The sequence below is a fragment of the Equus asinus genome, chromosome 17 (genome assembly GCF_041296235.1).
Source record: "Equus asinus isolate D_3611 breed Donkey chromosome 17, EquAss-T2T_v2, whole genome shotgun sequence".
NCBI lineage: Eukaryota > Metazoa > Chordata > Mammalia > Perissodactyla > Equidae > Equus > Equus asinus.
The window spans coordinates 35,094,586-35,111,464 of NC_091806.1; the positions used below are offsets into that span (position 1 = coordinate 35,094,586).

At 50.4% G+C, this 16,879-nt stretch overlaps 1 protein-coding gene across 3 annotated transcripts in view; it reads left to right on the forward strand.

Moving 5' to 3' along the window:
- The window catches only part of LOC123282354 (liprin-alpha-1-like), an 85,026-nt gene that overhangs the window by 49,889 nt on the left and 18,258 nt on the right, over window positions 1-16,879 (forward strand). For 2 of the 3 annotated variants that reach the window (XM_070487870.1, XM_070487871.1), the window contains exons 16-20: window positions 2,198-2,349; window positions 3,334-3,506; window positions 3,900-3,993; window positions 10,045-10,126; window positions 10,234-10,434. In XM_070487870.1, the coding sequence (XP_070343971.1) occupies window positions 2,198-2,349; window positions 3,334-3,506; window positions 3,900-3,993; window positions 10,045-10,126; window positions 10,234-10,434 (702 nt within the window). Of the gene's footprint in view, window positions 1-2,197; window positions 2,350-3,333; window positions 3,507-3,899; window positions 3,994-10,044; window positions 10,127-10,233; window positions 10,435-12,622; window positions 12,650-16,879 lie in introns of all 3 variants that reach the window. The other variant, XM_070487869.1, reaches the window with a different exon arrangement.

The following is a 16,879-nucleotide window of genomic DNA, read 5'->3' on the forward strand; positions in this document are numbered from 1 at the left end:
CTCCTCACTCGTCCCTGACAGCGGGGGCCAGCGGGCCTCTTCTCCTTATAGATAGTCGTGAATCGGGCCTCCCTGTTCTTGGAGGACGTGCACGCACTGGGGAGCAGATCTGTGGACCAGAATGCCTTCCTCCTAACCTTCACCCCATGTGCATAGCCTGCACCCCCACCCAGAAGCTGCCTGAGCCTGCGCTCGTAGGCCGCCCTTCGGATGCTCGGGCAGCTGTCCTCTGACCGCAGCGCTTAGAGCACATGAGCTGGGTGGCAGCCGTGGGAGCCCTCCGCTGCGCAGAGCACCGTGGCGATTCAGCGAAACGCAGGCTCAAGTCCCCGCTGTCAGTGATGATTTGTGACCCGGGTGTGCTGCTCGCCCTCTCTGCGCCTTGGTTTGCCCTCCTGTTTAAGTGAAGACAACGACAGAAGCGCGCTCCTCGGGGTGGCCGCAGACGGTGCCATCTGTGCACGATCTGCAAGGAGCTGAGAGCTTATAACCGGCCCCGCGGCGCACAGCACGCCCTCAGTCCCGCCGACTCGCATCCGTGTTTCCCTCGGTGGGAAGGCTTTCTCAGGGAAGGAAGGAGCGTGTTGATTGACGTCCAGGCAGGACAGCCTGACCCTGTTGCTCATGGCACTGTGGGCTGGCTGGCTGGCTCCTTCGAGGGCCTTGCTGTGGGGCTGTGGTGAGGATGAAAGGCAGGAGTGCAGGCATGGTGCAGACACGGGTGGCGTGGGCCGCGCACTGTCCTCCTCCTCAGCGTCCCTGGCCTACGCCGCCGTGACCCCCCAGCTGTCGGGGAGCTTCGTTCCAGTCAGCTCTGAAAGAGCGTGCAGGCCCCAGCCTGGCGGGCCCCGGGCTGGGCAGGGCCCCTCAGCACGGGGGCACAATGGGAGCAGCCACTGGCCGGGGCGGGCCTCTCCTCCTGAGCTCTGTCTCCGCTGAGGACAGTGAACTCAGTCCCGTGGACTGCTCCCTGTCCTGTTCTTTTTTGTTTTTTATAGGTGATTGTTTTAACCTCAGTTTGAAATCTCTCCCTGTTTCAGTTTCGTATTGATAGTTTCTAGCCGTCGTAGCCTTTGGTTGTCTGCAGATTGTAATTTGAAATCAGGAGAGCATGGGGAATCTATCCAGCTACGGCTTAAGGTTCTATCTTAAATGAGTTCGACTCCGTTTTGCACTAAGCCCCTTGGTTGTCACTGAGCCACTGTGGGGCTGCAGTGGAGCGATAGTCTACACAGTCGCATTAAAAAAGCCCAAGTTGGCTGCTCAGGTCTTGCTGTTTGTACAAACGCCTGCCACGCACGTTTTGAGAACTCGAGCCCTGCCTTAACCACGGAGCCCCATGGATCAGTAAGACCTGCCGGGGTTAACGTTTTCCCCACCGCCTCCTTCCTGTCCTCACGTTCCCCGACACGGGAAAACTGGCAGTCTGAAGGAGAGGATCTTCCAGTGGAAGGCCAGGACTGCTTTGAGCCGGCTTGAACAAATTGCTTTTAAACCGCGTAGAAAGACCTCAGTTTATAGCATCTGTTCTGCACGCTGAGACGTATGAGACAGACAGGCGTGTCTGGGATGGAGGAGTTAGATCCCTTTTCGCTTTTCCACTTGTTACAGAGTCCAGGAAGGTGCATCACTACTCAAAATGATAGTGGATCATGGTACAAGCTATTTCTCTTTTTCTCCCAAAACAAAAAGTTCTGGACAGTTTACCCAAGAGGTTTCTGCCCTCTCTGGTGTTTCTTCTGAATGCATCAGGAGATAAACACGTTCATCTTCAGCTCCTCATCAGGGACAGTGAGTGCCGTGCGTGCTGTGTGAGGACGAGGTTTTGGGCGTGGTTCAGATCTCGGTGCCCTTCAGTGGCTGTCCTCATGGTGGCCTAGGATCCTAGGGCGGGCGGGCCCTCGGGCTGCGAGGAGGCTCAGGAGGAGGAGTGCCCGTGTGTCCTGCCCGGGTCTCTGCACTCGTTCTGGTGCTCATAGGCCAGGAGTCGGGCTCTGCTCTGTGCTCCTGCTCCTGATAAGTAAGACGGTCCTTTAACGTGGCGTTGGGCTAAAACGAGGCTGGTTGTACTCAGCAGAAAGCATAGCTCATGGATTTCCACATAAGTTTATGGTTATAATTTAAAGCCTATGTGTTGTGGGGTTTTTTTGGTCACAGTGTGTTGTTCACTAATTTTACACTGGTCTCAACCCCTCAGTTGCCAACCTCCCTAGAAGAGGTACGAGACGACAAGACGACAATAAAATGTGAAACCTCGCCCCTGCCCTCCCTGCGGTCCCTTCGGCTGGACAGGCTGCACAAAGGGGCGCTGCACACGGTCGGCCACGAGGACCTCAGGGACTTACAGAAGTAAGGAGGGCAGCGTCCCACCCTAGCCCGGCTCCAAACAGACCGCCTTCCCATGCTCAGCTTTCAGAAATCCATTGCTCTCTTCTTGGGGAAAAAAGTCAGAATGATGACTTTAAAGAAATACCGGTTAATTGAGTTGAGTTGATTTAGATGATGCCCTCGGGCTGCCCTGGGAGCTCAGGTGAGCCCAGCAGATGCTGTCTGTTTGGGCGACGTGAGTTTAGAAAGAGAGTTCAGTGATAGCAGCAATCTTAGAAAGCCTTCATTTCTTCAGAGTCTGCAAATTGACTATTGTGAGAACTTTCTCTTCTTGTGGAGCATTTGCTAAGCATGTGGCGTGTTCTGACCGTTGCTCTGCAGGACCGTCCGTGTCCTGCCACTGGGACGCGCTCTCTGCCTCTGAGTTGTGGAGAGCCCCACCTCGTCCCCAGCGCTCCAAGCGCCTCCCCACAGGGACCATGAGAGCCAGTGGGTGACTAGTGTGCTCCTATGTCAAACTACCACGGGCTGTGCTTTTGTCCCGCCCTGGCAGCCCTCGGTGGCGGGTGAAGGTGTCCATCCTCGCCGCCTCTGCAGTAGGCCCTGTGGCTCTTGTTTCGCGGCAGGGACGGTGGCACTGGGGAGGTTGCTGGGGCGCTGGGGTCAGGCCTCCGGTTGGGAGAGCATCTTCACAGCCGAGGGGCAGCCCTCAGGTGGGCTCATGGTGCTCTCTGCCTTCCATGGTTCGGACTGGAAGCCTTCTCAGAAGGAGAGCTCCGGCTCAGAGCCTCAGCTCCTCAGAAACGGTTCTCCGTGGTGGGATGGCTGGGAGCCTTCGTTTCTACACGCGATGCATTTTGCGAAGGAGACATGCCTGGAGGAGACTTGGAATGCTCGTGTAGTTGGAAGAGCAAGTATTAAAAGCGTGGAGTGTTCTAGTGCCTGTGAATGGAACGTTGTGTTGGGACGAGGGCGCTCATTCAAGATCGTTTTCTGTCCCCAAAGCTCCACAGGCTCACAGGACGGCCCCGTGAGCAACCCCAGCAGTAGTAATAGTAGCCAGGACTCGCTCCACAAAGCCCCCAAGAAGAAGGGCATCAAGTCCTCCATTGGCCGCCTGTTTGGCAAGAAAGAAAAGGGCCGACCTGGACATGCCGGCAAGGAGGCATTAGGACAAGGTGGGTGGCTTCCAGCAAACATTCTTAACCCTTAGGATGGAGGCGGGGGGCCTGCCGTGTGTGTGCCTACTGTGTGCCCCCGGTTGTTCCCACGGGCGGTCTGTCGAAGACGCTGGGCGTTCTCAGGGAGTGAAAGCTCAGGAGGCGTATGTTTTCTCTGGGACACATGCGACCCAGAGAGCCACGGTGGACGTTCTTTGGCCCTGAACAACCTGGCGTCCCAGACAGAAGGGGCTCACTGTCTCTCGAGCATTCTCGTGCCTTGGTTGCCTAGTCAGAAACTTAGCCTTTAGAGGTGTTCTTTGCCTGCAAGTGCTCTTCCACCTGTTTCTGAACTCACCTAATGTGGCCGTGTTGATTTCTCTCGCTGTTTCAACCGCTGGGCCCTCACAGCTGGCGTTTCAGAGACCGAAAACTCAGCTCAGGATGCCTTGGGACTCAGCAAACTGGGAGGACAGGCGGAGAAAAACCAAAAACTTCAAAAAAAGTAAGCTTTTCGTTATTCGTCCATCTCACTGAACACTTCTCAGTTGTGCCTGATTTTTAACTAACGTTTATTTAATAAATGTAGTATCTATTTATGTGTCTATATTACCTTCTGAAAGGTTAACCTAAAGCTTTTAACAGACTGTGCTTCCTGGGGGGCTGAGAGCCTCTGCTCAGGAAGGGGGAGAGGACTCAGGGGAGGCTCCCGTCCCCCGGAGAGCTGTCTGACGAGGAGGGCTCCCCGCCAGGCGGGGGCCCCGAGTCCGGCTCCGGTGCGTCAGCTCTAGGGGGAGGGGCCGCTTAGCCTTGCTGCGCTCCCAGTTTCCTCCTCTAAGATGGGAGTGCAGCGGTATGCGCCTCACACGGCTTTGTGAGTGTTAGACACACATCTGTCGCTACATAAACACACGTAAAGCACTGGCAACAGTGCCAGCCATCCTAAAATAGGGAGAACTGAGTGTGTAATTGCAGCCACCGCTCCGACTTGATCACCAGCATTCAGAGTTTGCCGTGCGGGCTATGATCTGTCAGGAAATATTCGCTGTGTTGCCCCTTTTTTCCTCCTCCGGTAGATTTTGTATTTTTATCTTCAATAGACTCGTGATTTTGTGGTCTGTTTATTAAATTTTGATTCCGATTTGTCTTGACTCTGAAAATAGGTGATAGCAGGGTGATCATTTTCTGCAAAGGTGCTCAGACGCTGCGAAGCCCCGGGGTAGGGGCATGGAATAGTGTGTGCGTGTTTCTCTGGCTTCGTTCTGATCGGGAGCAGGTTGTGTGTTGGTTGACCGTATGTCAACCAGAATTAAGTAGATGAATGAGGTAGGGAGAGACAGTATCCCAGTGAACTGGTGACTGAAAACTGAAACTGAACCGCCCTCTACGACAGAAGGGGCAGTTAGCAGTCCCAGAGGGAAGCGCTGACCTTGAGAATGGGGAAGACGGGCGAGAGCCAGTGGTCAGATGGCAAAGCTGGGCCTTGGGACAGGCTGACGATTGGTAGGTTCTGTGGTCACTCTGACGATAGGAAAGGTCGTCTGGCCACTCAAGTACCCTGAGACACCCTCATTGGTGTGGCACCCGGGCCTACAGTGCGCCCCGAGGACCACGCTGGGGCCCGGGGACCCTCTCCCCTAGAGGCCACGTGCCTTTAGCTGTAGAGTTGCCGGTTGGGTTCCCTTTTGTGAACCCTGCCTCATTTTCGTTCTCTTCTCAGAATCGTGCTGATCTTCGTGACTGGCCCACTGCTGGTCTTATTTCAGGCGAAGTGCCGTTGTTTCTGTTATTGCTCACCATGCCCTAGGAATACTCAGTCTTTCAGGTCCCCGTGAATGGAAATCCGCAGACACCATTGAACAGCAAAACGTGCTTTGAACGTTGCTGTCTTTGAACTGTATAAAAATGTTTTAAAGTAACTTGGGTAATTGCCATTTGCCTTTGTGAAACGTATCCCAGCCAGGCCTTTTGCCTCCTGGAGCCCTGCCAGGAAAAATGTGTCCGTTAGATTTTGCTGACGTGTTCTAGTGCACACGCTTGCACATGCTGGAATAAAATCCGTAAGGTTTGTGGCAGTGCGCCTCGGTCCTCGTCCCCGGAAGTTCATGGTTCCTGTAGGGTCACAGACTATTCAAATTGGCCCAAGTTTGGGTCACCCTTGTTTTCTAAATTTATTTTGTAATTCGCAGGAGGTATGCTTGAGCACTTGGCTGTGTGGAGACAGCCTTTATTGTTTGTCCCGGCACGTGACTCCGTTTCCCGCTGCGTGGGGAGCGTGTGTGGGGGTGGGTGGTAGGCGGGTTTCTCTGGAGCTCCGGGTTCCCCGTGATGGCATTGGCCCTGCACTTCTGTGTCACCATAGCTGTAACTGTCCAGGGGCAGGCCGTTCTCTGAACTCTGTGGTCGTGCACGGCAAGTTCTAGGATGTACTAGTAAGTTAGTAGGGAAAAATTCAAAGTATGGAGGTTATTTGTCTGACTACAGTGGGTAATTTTAGTTCTGTCAGTTAACCAGAAATAAAATTGACTTTAGGAAAAATGCTTTATTTATAATTGTGGGAAAATGTTTGAGTTATCCGGAAAAAGTATTATTGGAATACAGCTTTACGTTTATGGCATTATAGAGGTAAGAATCAAAATACGGTCCTCAGAAATATTTCTTTTTATTACCTCAAAAGTGTGCCTTTAGCTGCCAAAGTCACACAGCCAAACACATCCACTTTTAGAGAGTTTTCAAGAACCTGGTGACTTCGGTGGAGAGCTGACTTTCAGGTTTTGTCAAAGGTACATAAAAGAGAGTGGTGGGCGCGTTCGGTGCTGGACATGCTTAATGAATCCGTGGAGGGTACCGCTGGCGTGAAATCAGACATCACTGTGTTCGTCCGCTTGGCGGTGCTCCCACAGCGTTGCCGGGCGTCCCTGGTGCTGTCTGAACTCCGTCGCCTTAAGTAACCTGGTGTTCTAATGCTCTCTTTCCCGTTTCTCCCTGGTTGACTCTAGTGTGGTCACAGGGTAAGTTGAGGCGGAGGGTGTGCTGTGCTGAGCGTGTGTTACAGCCTGTGGCGTTGGCGGTCACCAGCCTCAGGCTCTGAACTGAGGTTCCGGGAGAGTCGTGCTGCTTTGCTGAGAGCTGTGCCGGGTCCCCTCACCCTGGCCGCCCCCCACCCCCAGCCTCTGACAGCGAGCTGCACCCCATGGCGGGAGTAGTGCTTTGTGTGGGCCGTGGAGCCGTGTTTGTGACATGAGCCCAGCAGGTGTTGGTGCAAGGTGCCATGGTACTGAACGTGTCGGCCTCAGAGAAACGAGGTGCGTGTGTCGCTTGGATGGTACACCTTATCTGGGGTCTGGTCAGCAAAGCCCACACCGCTTCTCGTTATGAAAGATAACTTCATCATCATCTCCTGTCCTAGTTATAAAACACACGCCGTCACTCACGGGTTACATGATCTTTGTCTCATCCGTGTGCCTGTTCCCCAGGGGATTTAGCATATTTCTGAATGTCTTTTTCCTCTGACTCTAATTTTAAGGCTGGGAAGCATGGCACATCAGTTTCCTGGTATAGAGGTATTTAAAAAATCGCCCTTGGGGTCTAGAATGATCTTCGAGGGAGGAGGTCAAGTCCCAGCCAAGCAGCCGCGAGTTGCTGGCTGACCATGGCGGGCCCAGCGCTCGTCCCTTTACTCTGCAGGGACGGCAGCCCCGCCCTTGTTTCTCGAGTAGCTCTCTGTAAACGGAGATCGCAGATCCCAAGGGTGGACAAAGCGATGACAGAGATTGCAGTATCTCCAAGCAGAGGAGGGAAATACGTAACAACAGAAAGCAGACGAGTCTTCTGTTTGCTTCTGGGCAGTGGTTTGGGGCCGTAGAATCTGGGCACACAGAATACACCTCATTGCCCCAGAATATCAGCTTCTGCCTCAGCCTCTGCAGAACAGAGCTGGGTGCCTCGGGTAGACTTAGGATGCAGAGAAACGCACGGCACTTGAGAGGCCCGCCGCCTTCGATCTCTCGGGTTTCAGGCCTTGGAGCGAAGGGCCAGTAGAAGACGACCTCGTGCCCTGGCGGTTAGCTGTCGCGAGGACTCAGCAGCTATCGTGGTGATCTCTGGTTGCAGTGAAGTCGAACCACACGGGTGGTTCTGTTGATTCTTAGAAAGTGCTCTGATGAGTAGTCACAAACGAAGGAGAGCGGCCGTCTGCCTGAGGCCGTTCTCAGTGGCCAACAGGGAAAGGCAGTTCCTAGACCAAGCAAGAAGGGAGCATATTTGTTCGAGAAACCGAGCTCCAGAGAGGGCAGGAGTGGCGCTGGCCCCGGCGTCTCCAGTCTGGTCTCCGCATCCTGTGCTCGCCCTGCCCTGCACAGCTTCCAGGGGCGCTGCCCTCTCCTCTCCCACGGGCAGGGGCCTTCTTCACGTGACAGAACAGTCACCCCCAGAGAAGAAGGGGGTGCTGGTGTTCCTGCCTGGGGTGATAACGCAGGGATCTGGCTCCGTGTGGGGTCTTCAAGGTCACCAACTAGCCTGATAGGGGAGGGAGCTGGAAGCAGACAGAGACCTGGGCCGGCCGCCCAGCTGGGGTCTCCTCTGCCCTCAAGCTCACTTCTCGCGTCTCTCTCGGCGGCATCTAAGAGATGCATCGTTCTCCCTCCATTGCCTTATCGCCCTTTCAGCAGGGCGCTGGGCCTGCACTGTGAAACCCAGAAGTAATCCATACTAGAGAAAGCTGTTGATAAAAGCCAACGACCATTGCAGGTGAAGTCAGAAGGGTGTGCACCAGTCCCCAGATGATGGAATTACCAGACTATTTTTAACCCTATGTTCCTGTGTACAGTGAGTGTCTGTTTCATATGAAAAATGAACTCTCTGCCAAGTGCCCCGGACTCAGTACCTGTTTAGTTCACTTCAGAGTGTGGGGATCGGAAAGCCCTGTTGGCCTGGCACCAGTGCCATCCCCGCCCCTCTGCCGGGCCAGGCGGGCAGGACTTGGGCCTTGACCGTGCTGTCAGGGTTCAGGTCTTTCCCTGCTCTGTCTGCCGAGGAGGTGTCTGTCTTGCTCGTATGGCTCCTATGGCTCACAGACGTGTTTGCATAAGATAGAGCCGCTGTCCTCGAGGAGAACTTGTCCCCAGGAAACACAAAGTGGCACTTAATTCAGCACACTGGCGGTCGGTCCCGCCCAGCGAGGCCCTCCTCTCCCCTCCGTCCAGCATTGGCCTCCTGTGTCAGGGGGACGGCAGTTCCAGTGGACTTGGCTGCTTTTTTATTTATGAGTAGCTTTGCTTATTTGAACTAGAGAAGTTTGCCCCTTGTTAACTCTACTTGAGCTATTAAGATATTTGTTGCATCCTCTGGTAGAATTATCCTGGATAGTTGCTATCCAGGATATCTGTTATTCCCCAGAAGCCTCAGGGTGACTTAAGGCACACTTACTTGAGATCCTGTGTGAAACGTTTTGAGCTTTAATTGTCCGTAGACTTCATAGTCTTAAGAAAAGTCTAATACTATTTCAATATGTTGAAGAGCTGTTACGTATCTTTAGAAGTAAAAGATTCGACGACGTGTTCTGTAGAAATGATTATGGAAAATGACTTGGGGTGTCGGGGCGCGTGCGGTGAGCAGCCCCGTCTCCTCTCCGAGGCTCTCCCTGTCAAAGTAATAGGGTGTCTTAGAAAGGCTTGGAGGTAAACAGCACAAAGCAGTAAGATAAGATTCGTGAAGCTTCTTTGTTCTCTCTTACATAGCCATGTTCCCAGTAGACAGAATCATTTGCAAAGATGGTAATGTGGTAAAGTTCCAGTTCGCCTATTTTAAAATCAGGCCTACAGAATATTTCTGATCTCACGAGGGCCCTGGGACTCCTCCCTGCCTCCTGCCCCACGGTAGCTGTCAGCGCAGGGCATCTTAGGCTCACACTCCGTCTGGGGTCCTGGTAGAAACTGTCCGGGTTGAAATTTTCTGGATTTGAAGCCTGTGGGTTAAACCACAGAATGACCCAATGTCTGAATTTAGCAAATACCTAGTTAGCTAACTAGCAACGTGGAAGAGAAACAGCCAAAATCCAGTCCACTACTTGCTTGCTACAGTAGACCATTCCTAGTGTTAAAAATCCACATTGTTCTCGGTGTTGGTGGTGTGAACGCTGAACGTTTGTGAAGCTCCCACGGAGGCAGGCTTCTCTGTTCAGACCCGGTCTAGTTTCCTCTTTCTCCATATTTTCCCTCATCGTTTAGAAAGAGAAGAGCGAGTATGTTTTCGCTTGAATGTCCTAGCTTGGATACAAAGGCTCTGCTGGGTTTTTTTAAAGTGGGTAATAATTCTTTAATTCTGCGAGGAGATGATTCTACAGAGAACCTTGTCGAGTCCGTCAGCATTCTATTGTTCAGGAGTGCTTCATGACATGTACCAAACTACCGTTAAGTGGACGGTTTAGAAGATTAAAGGGAAATAATGAGATATGTGCTACTGTGCTTGTGAAAGTGTATAGAGCGAGTACTCTGCTAACTTGCTTCCTGTATGCGTGTGATCGAGTCTTTCACTATGACTGTCTGGTTATTTGTAGGCATGAGTTGCTCGAGGAAGCCCGGAGACAAGGTTTACCTTTCGCACAATGGGATGGGCCAACTGTTGTCGTCTGGCTGGAGGTATAGCCGTCTTTCAATCCTGGATCAAGTATGTGACTCATGTGAACGTGTTAATCCATTTCACACAGTGTGCATAACCTTCTGGCCTCAACATTTCCTGTCTCTAGCTCTGGGTTGGGATGCCAGCCTGGTATGTGGCCGCTTGCCGAGCCAACATGAAAAGCGGGGCTATCATGTCCACCCTGTCAGACACGGAGATCCAGCGTGAGATCGGCATCAGCAACCCTCTGCACAGGCTGAAGCTGAGGCTGGCCATTCAGGCGATCACGTCCCTCACGAGTCCGTCAGCCCCTCCTACGTCAAGAACGGTGCGTCTCCCTGAAAGCAGTTTATCCCCTCCTGACGTTGCTTCTCCAAGTCTTCGTAAACACACCCAGGGCTCCGGTTTAAAATTTCAGCCTGCAGAAACGTCACAGCTTCTAACGGGTGAAAACTGAGTGGTTAAAAATACTTTATTGAATGCTTTTTTAACAGCCTGGCTTCAGTGGCTGCATTGTAACGTAGAAGTAGGAGTTTCTGAAAACAACAGTAGCGATCACAAATTTAGACATAAATTCATGAAAAGTGAAGGGAAAAAAGCCTCGATCCCCAGTTGCGCTATAAGCAGTATTTTACTCTAATGTGACGTTGGGCCCCTTGGTGCTTCCATTTTGGGCGCTGAGGGCCCTGGGAGCTCAGGGTTCTGAGCAGTCCATTAGCCTGCGTGTGCGCAGGCACCAGGCATTACCTGTGCTCATCCGGTTTGCTCCCCGTGGGGAGACCTCGAACGTCCTTAAAGAGGGTCCTCCTATTTGAAACGTTAAAAACTAATCTAATGAAAACATTAGCGGTTACTGGGAGATAAGGGCAGGCCAACGCCTCATTTCTAAAGTGCAGACTCTTTTCATTGGCCCAGTGCCCACTCTCTGCTTTTAGCTTTTGTTTACTCTCGAGAGAAAAACCCTGATTAAGAAACCAAGAGCCTCACAGGCATGCTTCTCTGAGTAGCAGGTCAGGGCCCGATTCAGGCCTCAGTTCCTTTGCACAAAAAGTGTTAAGAGCCTTTTTTGTTTGTTTGTTTGATTTTGTCTCTTAGTAAAGAGTTGTGGTAGCGACAGTCAGCCTGTGTTCTCACCTGTCGCACAGACAGCTCTTCTCCCAGTGGAAAGTTTTGTCGCAGTATCCGATCTGGTCCCTGTTCCCCCATCATTTCACATGAGAGTGGCCTTTCTGCAAGTGAAGGCGCTGGGGTGGTTTTCCCCAAGTGTTTATCAACTGTCTTGAGAAAGCTCGCGTCCTGCGAGCTGAGGTTAATGGCCAGTGGTGAAGAGCCCGTCCCCCGGGAAGCTCTGCGTTGAGAGCCGCGGGGCCTGGCTGTCCGCGGCTGCAGTGACGGGGACCGGACGTGGGGCCGGTGTTCCGGTACAGTTGCGATTGGGCCTTCTTTTGGACACACTCAGTCCAGCTCCCTGCCTCTTGAGCCCCCCGGCGAGGTTGTGCAGGCCGAGAGGCCCCGTCCTGGGAGCGCCTGCCCCGAGCCGTCTCCCCCAGTCTGGAGCTCGGCTGCGTGGGCTTCCTGGGCTGAGGCCCTTTCCCATGGGGTGGGTTGATGGGCACTGGAGAATTACTCACACTTTGAGAGGCGCAAAATGTATTTTCTTCTCTTTATATTTCACATACCTCAGGGGGTCAGCAGGGCAGATCCAGCTCTAGGAATCATGGGCTCTTCTCGTGTGGCTGACCACACAGCATTAATTAGGTGTGGTCACTCTTTAAGAAGGGCGAGCTGGTCGATGTTCTCTCCTTTTCTACGTGGGCATCTCAAATGAGAAGAGGGGGAGACGGGCCTCGCCTCCCCTGCTCCTCCTGTGTGCCCGTGGCTCACGTGTCTGCCACCTTCCTCTCTGTCACTGCTTCCCTTGCCCTGGATGTGGTGGTCCCTGGGTCACCGTAGACCACAGGAAATGTCTGGTTAATGCATGAGGAGATGGAAACACTCGCGGCCTCGCCACAAATGGTCAGTCCCGCCCCGAGCCTGTCCTCCTCCCAGGGCACCCCACTTACAAGCGGCGCCATTCCCGGCCTTTTTGTGGGAAACAGAAAGGTCATTTTACACTCAGTTGTTCCTGATAAGTATTTCCGCTAGGTATTAGTCAAATGTATAAAATAGGATCTGTATTTTGTCTTATTTTCGATTTTTCCAGGAACTTTACATTGGTAGGCCCTCTCTCTTTAGAGTAGGTTGAATTCACACCTCCTTTAGGGAGAGGCCTCGGCCGAACACTCCATTTTGAGGGTCTGGCCCATTTTCTCCCTCGCTGAGTGTGCTTGCCGGGGGGGCCTCGGCTCCTGCACGAGAAGCTGGGATTGTTGTTTTGCATGCGTTTTGCATGATACCTTGATTTCTCGAACTTTCCCCTCCGTCTCGCTGCACCTTCTGAAGTTGATCTGCTTGCCTTACTAAGCTCACCGATACTAACAGCCGTGTTCTTTTCATTCCTAACCACGTAACATCAGGAGGATGAGGAGGGAAGCTGGGCTCAGGTTGGAGACTTTCTATACTATATTCTTCACTATATGTACAGCAACAAAAAGAATTGGCGCATGAAAACTCGTAATTTACTTTTCTTGACATTTTTAACATCTTAACTTTTTCAGAATATTGTTAACGATTTGAAAGCATTAGGCGGAAGCAGAGCGTAGAGTTAAAGAGCACGTCTCATGGACAATTTTGAACCTCTCTTCCGTGGGGCCGTGGTGTCAGTTCTGGTTAGCGTAGACGGCTCTGTGTAGCGGACCGGCTTCTGGACGCGGTCCTGGGGCTTCGGCGGCTCCTGACATTGCGGATTTAAGTACCCGCTTGGGTAACTTAACCGCAAGGTCTGCCGGTGGGAAAACTGAATTCTGAGAACTTTCCAGCACAGGAGTTGCTGTGGAGACGTCACGTCCGGGTCTTCGTGTTGGTGTTTTACTAAGTGCTGATCAAAAGGCTTTCTTACTAATGGAATTCTCAGAAATTAAGCCTCTTCTTGCTTAATGTACTTTTCCGTTTTCAGCTCCCCAGCTCTTCAGCTCACAAAAAGCTGCCACACGTGTCTTGCAGCCTTCCTCTGAGACAGCTCGACTAACACAGCGATGTCCCTGCCTGTGACCCCACCAGCGTTGCTGTGTGACATGCCGCACTTTAGGGACCCGCACAGCCGCGCGGTGTGAGCAGGCGGCGTCTCCCGAGGCTCTTGCTGAGGGCGGAGCGCTCAGGGTCCTCACGGGATCCTTGTATGTCTGAAAAGAATCAGGATAGTTTCAAATCAGAATTTTCCTGAGTACAAGTTGTTGGTTGAAATGCCAGTTTCCCTCTGTTTGTATTCCCAACGTAAAGCCAATTCTCTCTCTCTTTTTAACAAAAGAAGAGAGAAGCTATAATATGATGGTGTGAGCCCTCTGCTCCTGATTTGGGCCTTCTGTGCTGCTACGCCAGATAAGTATCCTCATTAATGATTTAACCTGGCCAGCTAGCTCTTTACAAGGCCACTAATGACCATCAGTGAATTAAAAAGGGTGCATTTCGTAATTACTTAAATGTCGGTGTATTTCACACTAGGAAGCAGAACTTTGTCAGCACTTGAGTAGGAAATTCCCTGTGTCAGGGGCACGAGGTGTAAATTAAATAAGCGGAATGTTTGCTCTCTGCAGTAGAAATGCAAACACGGGTGAGCTGTGCCCGCGGCAGCAGAGTTAGCCAACACTCAGTGTTCCTAGTAAGCAAGAGCTGCTCTCGCTGTCGCCTCCCCTAGATGAGAGGAGTGAAGAGGCTTCCTGGGCTCTGTGAGGCCGCCCGGTCTGCTGAGGGCCGCGGTCACACAGTGTTCCTCTCCTGTGCCCTTACCTCGTGGCCAGCTCTGAAGCCGAGGGGAGGTTCAAGGTTTCCTCGGGCCCTCGGGAAGAAAGCATCAAGGTGTGGTGAGAGCCGTGGGTGCCTTCATTTAGCAAGTGGCACATGTGGGCTGTCTGTGGGAGGCTGTGTTGCTTGCTGCAGACACAGGAGTGAGCGGGACAGCCACAGTCCCTGCCGCCGGCCCTCACAGTTTACAGAGATCACAGAAGTGTGTTTGTGATCATTTCAGTGGTGGATTAGCAGGCCCTGGGCAGTGGCTGCCTCTTCTGGCCCAGGTGTTGTCCGATGATGGAGATCCGTGTCAAGGGCTTTTTCAGAAGGCTCTGATGGCGGCCCGGGAGATGGAGGGCTCCCTGGACTGGGCCTGATCCTCAGTCGCTGACCTACGTTATCTGACGCTGGACCACTTAAGAAGTGTGACTAGAGTGTATGATGAGTAAACAAAAAGGAGGAGGGTTCCGCTTCCATGGAATTCTCTTATTTAGAAATCTTTGCGTTGTGTGCCCATTTAAGAATACGTAATCACAGGCAAGGAAATGAGACCAGATGCTCATGCGTAAGTCTCAGGCATATGAGATGAGAGTAAGGTTTGAAAGAGTGAAAAACATGACAGTGTGATGATTTCCCGAAAATATTTGATGTTTTTCCCACTCATGGTTGCTTAGAGAAAATAGTGAAAATGTTTTTTTCTGTTCGAATTTGAGCATTCTTGTTGGAGTGTGAGTCATTTCTTCCAGCTTGATTGGTGTAAGTGATAAATTAGACCAGAGGCCTTGTTTTCAAGGCAGAGCACGGTGGTAGTTGAGAGGGACTGTGTCCAGGGATTCTGTGATGGGACTGCAGAAGGCCTGCGGGCGCAGCTGGTCTTGGACAAAGGGGCAGCGAGTGCCTTTTTTGGATATGTCTGTAGATACATATAATGTGTGTGCTTATTTTTCATTGTACAAAGCTTGGCTGTATTCTGTTAGATTTATCCCTAAGGATTTCATGACTTTGATGACATTGTGAATGGCATTTTGTAAATTTCAGTTTCCAGTTCACTTCTGGTATTTAGAAACCCAGCTCGTGTTTGTGTCCTGGTCTTGTGTCCTGCTGCTTTGCTAAGCTCGCTGTAGTTCTCACAGCCAGTTTGTAGGTGCATTTTCTATGTTGCTAATCAGGTCATCTGCAAATAAAGACAGGTTTTTTTTTCCCAATTCCTATGCTTTTGATTTCTTTTTCTTGCCTTGTTACCGTGGCTAGGAGTTCCACCGCAGCGCTGAATAAAATTAGTGAGAACAGACCCTTTGTTCCTGATCTCAGGAAGAATACATTGTCTTTCACCTTTAAGTGTGATGTCAGCCCTGTGTTTGCTGTAGATGCCCCTTATCAGGTTGAGGCCGTTTTCTTCCATTGCTAGATTGCTGAGATTTCCATAAATGAATGATGAATTTTGTCAAATGCTTTTTCTGCATCTTTTGAGATGATATAGTGGTATTTCTTTTGAATCCATTGATAGGATGAATGTCATTGATTTTTCAAATGTTGACCCAACCTTATGTTCCTAGGATGAATCTCACTTGTCGTGATAGCTTATTCTTTTAATTTATTATTGATTTAATTTGCTCATATTTTGTCCAGGAATTTTGCATCTGTGTCTATGAGAGATACTGGTCTGTAGTTTTCTTGTAATGTCTTTGTCTGGTTTTGGTAGTATCAGGATAGTGCTGGCTTCATAGGATGAGTTAGGCATTTCTTCTCCATTTTTTTGGAATAATAGTGTAGAATTGTTATTTTTTCCATAAATATTTGGTAAGATTCACCAGTGAAGACATTTAAGGTAAAGATTTTATGTGTATGTGAGAGAAAGTTTATAACTGCAAATTTGAGTCCTGATAAGATACAACTTATCTCTTTCTTATGAGTTGCTCTCATAGATGATGTCTTTTGCCCATTTTATCTAAGTTGCTTACAGTTGTTCACAGTTTTCCCTTTCAGTGTCTATGTCCTATCGTACATCCCCTCTTTCATTCTTGATGTTGGTAATGTACGTCTTTTCTTTTTTCTTAGTCACTCTGTCTAGGGCTTAGTCAATTTTACTGATCTTTATGAAGAACCAGATTTTAGTTTCATAGTTTTATTTTTCTTGTTTCTGTTTCATTGATTTCTGCTCTTTTATTTTCTTCCTTCTGCTTGCTGTGGATTTCATTTGTTCTTCTTTTTCAAGTTTTTTAAGGTAGAATCTTACATTGTTGTTTTGAGACCTTCCTTCATTTACGACATAAGTGTTTAATACTATAAATTTCCCTCAAGACACTGCTTTAGCCATGTCCTACAATTTTTGAATAGATTGTGTTTCACTTTCATTCAGTTAGAAATATTTTCCCATTTCTCTTGTTTTCTTCTTTGGCACGTGGGTTATTTAGCCGTATGCTAATTTCCAAATACTTGAGAATTTTCTAGATATCTTTTTATTATTGATTTCTAATTTAATTCTGTTGAGGTCAGAGAACATAGTTTGTATGATTTCAGTCCCTTTAGATCTGTTGAGATTTGTCTTGGAGAATCCCATACGCACTTGAAATGAACGTATTCTGCTGTTATTGGGTGGGGTGTTCCACGAAACGTCACTTAGGTCAAGCTGGTCAATAGTGTTGTTTAAGGCTTCTGGATCCTTACTGAGGGGGTCTGTCTGCCTGTTTTGGCTTCTTTGTTCCATCAGTGACTGAGTCAGAGGAGGGTTGAGGTCTTGTGACTGTAACTGTGGATTTTTCTGTTTCTCCTTTCAGTTCTGTCAGTTGTTGTCTTGCTTCTCTCTTCTTTTAAAACTATTTTTCAGTTCACTTTTTTTTTAAGATTTTATTTTTCCTTTTTCTCCCCAAAGTCCCCTGGTATGTAAT